The sequence below is a fragment of the Suncus etruscus genome, chromosome 4 (genome assembly GCF_024139225.1).
Source record: "Suncus etruscus isolate mSunEtr1 chromosome 4, mSunEtr1.pri.cur, whole genome shotgun sequence".
Taxonomy (NCBI): Eukaryota; Metazoa; Chordata; class Mammalia; order Eulipotyphla; family Soricidae; genus Suncus; species Suncus etruscus.
In genome coordinates, this window is record NC_064851.1 from 10,561,158 (window position 1) to 10,564,374 (window position 3,217).

Below are 3,217 nucleotides of genomic sequence, written 5' to 3' on the forward strand. Positions count from 1 at the left end.
GAGTGAAGAACCAGGAGTAACCCCTGAGTGGCACCGGGTGTGTCCCAAAAACAAACTAACAACAACTAAAAAATTCCTTAAAAAAGATATGCAGATGGTCAAAAGGTATACGGAAACAATATGCTGTATTACTTACCAGGGAAACTCAAATCAAAACAATGAGATATCATTTCATACCAGTGAGCCTGGCACACATCACAAAGAACAAGAGCAGGATCGGAGAGACAGTATGATGGGGAGGGCATTTGCCTTGCTCAAAGTCGACCTGGATTTGATCCTGGCATCCCACATGGTCCCCTGAGCCCTCCGGGTGATTCCTGCAGAGCCAGGAGTAACCCCTGTGTATTGGCCAGCTTTGGCCTCCAAAGCTCAAAAAGAAAAATAAAAAGGAACCAAAGCAACTAGTGTTGGCTTGGATGTCAGGGGAAAAGGGTACTCTCAGTCACTGCTGGTGGGAAGATTCAACCTTTTTTATTTTTATTTTTTTGTTTTTGGGTTTTTGGGCCACATCCAGTGATGCTCAGGGATTACTCCTGGCCATGTGCTCAGAAATCGCCTCTGGCTTGGGGAACCATATGGGATGCTGGGGGATCAAACTGCGGTCTGTCCTAGGTTAGCTCATGCAAGGCAGATGCCCTACCACTTGAGCCACCACTCCAGCCCCAAGGTTTAGCCTTTTTGGAAAACAGTATGAACATTTCTCAAAACACTGGGAATTGAACTTCTATATGATTCTATAATTCCACTTCAGTTAGAAGGGGCCACACTTAGGGATGCTCAGGGGTTACTTCTGGCTTTGCACTCAGAAATCACTCTTGGCGGGCTCGGGGAACATATGGGATGCCAGGCTCAGTCTGTGTGCTGGGTAAACACCCTCCCCACTGTCCTATCTCTCCGGCCTATAATTTTACTTGTTAGCAGCTACCTCAATGGCCCAAAACTTTCATTTGTATTCCTTTCATCATTGTGACATTGTTCACGATACCCAAAGTCCTGAAATCAACCCAAATGCCCAAGAGCTGATGACTGTGTAACAAAACTATCATATATAGACACAAAGAATTATTTATATAAAAATGGAGTTTTAGGGGCCGGAGAGATAGCATGGAGGTAAGGCGTTTGCCTTTCATGCAGGAGGTCATCGGTTCGAATCCCTTCGTCCCATATGGTCCCCCCCGTGCCTGCCAGGAGCAATTTCTGAGCCTGGAGCCAGGAATAACCCCTGAGCACTGCCGGGTGTGACCCAAAAACCACACACACAAAAAAAATGGAGTTTTATAAAGAGATGAAATCAATTAATTTGCTTCTAGGTGGATGGCTTTGGGGAGTATCATGGTGAGTGAAGTTAGTCAGGAGAGATGCTACAGAATGATCTCATATGGGGAAAATAACATGCCAGAGGTGAGAGAAACTGAGAACAAGTCTTTAGGAGACAGCTTACTTCTTCTTTTTTTTTTTTTTGGTTTTGGGTCACACCCGGCAGCGCTCAGGGGTTACTTCTGGCTCTACACTCAGAAATCGCTCCTGGCAGGCTCAGGGGACCATATGGGCTGCCGGGATTTGAACCATTGTCCTGCATGCAAGGCGAACGCCCTACCTCCATGCTATCTCTCCGGCCCCAACAGCTTACTTACTTCTTGTTTGGGGAGGGCCCCTAACAAGGACGGAGGGAAACTAACATTCTGGTGAAGGGTGTGGTGCTGGAATATTTCATGAATAAAATCCTGCCAGGAAAAGTTTTGTAAACCCTGGTGCCTAAAATAAGAAAGAAGTCAAGTTAGTGGGCTGGAGAGATGGCACAGCGGTAGGGCGTTTACCTTGAATGTGGCCAACCTGGGAGGGACCCGGTTCGATTCAAGAGAGTATAATACTAATATCCAGAAACCATAGATAAGAGGGGCAAAAGGACCAGTCCATGGTAGGGGCTTTCGATGAAGAGCTGGGGCTGCAGTTAAATAGAGAAGGGTCCACTATGACCATGATAGTTATAATTGATCACTCTTCCCATTCCCATTCCCTGTTGGTCATTGGTTTCTCACACCTATTTTTTTGTTTGTTTTGTATTTGGGTCACACCTGGCAGTGCTGGGTGGGTAGAGGAGCTTGGGGCCACTTCAGTGATGCTCAGGCACTGTTCCTGGTTCGGTGCTCAGGAGTGACCTTTGGCGAAGTGCACATGGCAGGGCATGTGGTGCCAGAGATGGAATTCTAGCAGGTTGGGTGCAAAGCGGGCTGGTATCCCCTCTACCGTCTCTCCAGCCCATCTCCTCACTGCACTTCTGCTTTGTTGGTCCTTAGGTAATTCCTGAATTTGATACCACAGCAGAAAGTTGCCTCCGGGACCAACGGAAACGTCAACGCCGAGACCAGCCCAGACGTGCAAGTCGCAAGTCTGTCTCTAAGTTCCCTCATCTCAACTTTGAGAATCCGGTGTTGCCTTTGAGTCTGGCCACAAGTGCAGTCCCGCCAGTCAATGAGCACCCCAAACATCTGGAAAAGAAGATTAGTAAAAGAAGCCCTTTAGTGCCTGTGCTCAGTCCCCAGAGTTTTAGGGAGCCGTCAGATCAGGCCTGCCAGAGCTTCCCTCACGTGTTCATCCCCACTGGTCTCCAGACCCCAGAGCCAGCTTCTGTCAAACAGGGACTCCCTGCTCCGGCCCAGAGGGAAAACAACCTTCCTGTCTGCCCCTTGCAAGCTCGGACCCCAAAGAACACAGAGCCTGGGCCAGTTCTGGTTGAAGATACCCCAGAAGAGAGTTATGGGATCAGAGTGACGTGGAGAAGGCGACGACATTTGCTGGCCTACCTCCAGGAGAGAGGGAAGCTGAGCAGAAGCCAAATTTATGTGAAAATCTGACCCGTCCAAGGGCCGGAGCCAAAGCACAGTGGGTAGGGCGTTTGCAATGCCTGAAGCTGTCCCCACACCTTGAGCCAGGAATTAAGCCCTAAGCACCACTGGGTGTGGCTCCCAAACCAAAATAACAACAGCAAAGGAAATCTGGCCCATCTTTCTCAGTTTCTCAGCAGCTTGTGCCAAAGTACAGCGGGTTTGCAGTGACTGAAGGGCCTTACTGAGGTTCACCCTGTTCATCCGGTGGATAGTGGAAAGGGCCCTGTTCCCATCCACACAAAATCCATGGTAACTTAAGTCCTGGATTCCTAAAGGAATTTTAATTTCCACACCCACTTTTCAAGCATCTTGTGACTGGAACAATTTTT

At 48.5% G+C, this 3,217-nt stretch overlaps 1 protein-coding gene across 1 annotated transcript in view; it reads left to right on the forward strand.

The window, feature by feature from the left end:
- RHNO1 (RAD9-HUS1-RAD1 interacting nuclear orphan 1) overlaps positions 1–2,961 on the forward strand; it is a 4,839-nt gene extending 1,878 nt beyond the window's left edge. The window contains exon 2 of the mRNA XM_049772119.1: positions 2,298–2,961. Within this exon, the coding sequence (XP_049628076.1) occupies positions 2,298–2,855 (558 nt within the window). The 3' untranslated portion in view covers positions 2,856–2,961. The remainder of the gene's footprint in view (positions 1–2,297) is intronic.
- Positions 2,962–3,217: the final 256 nt, after the last annotated feature.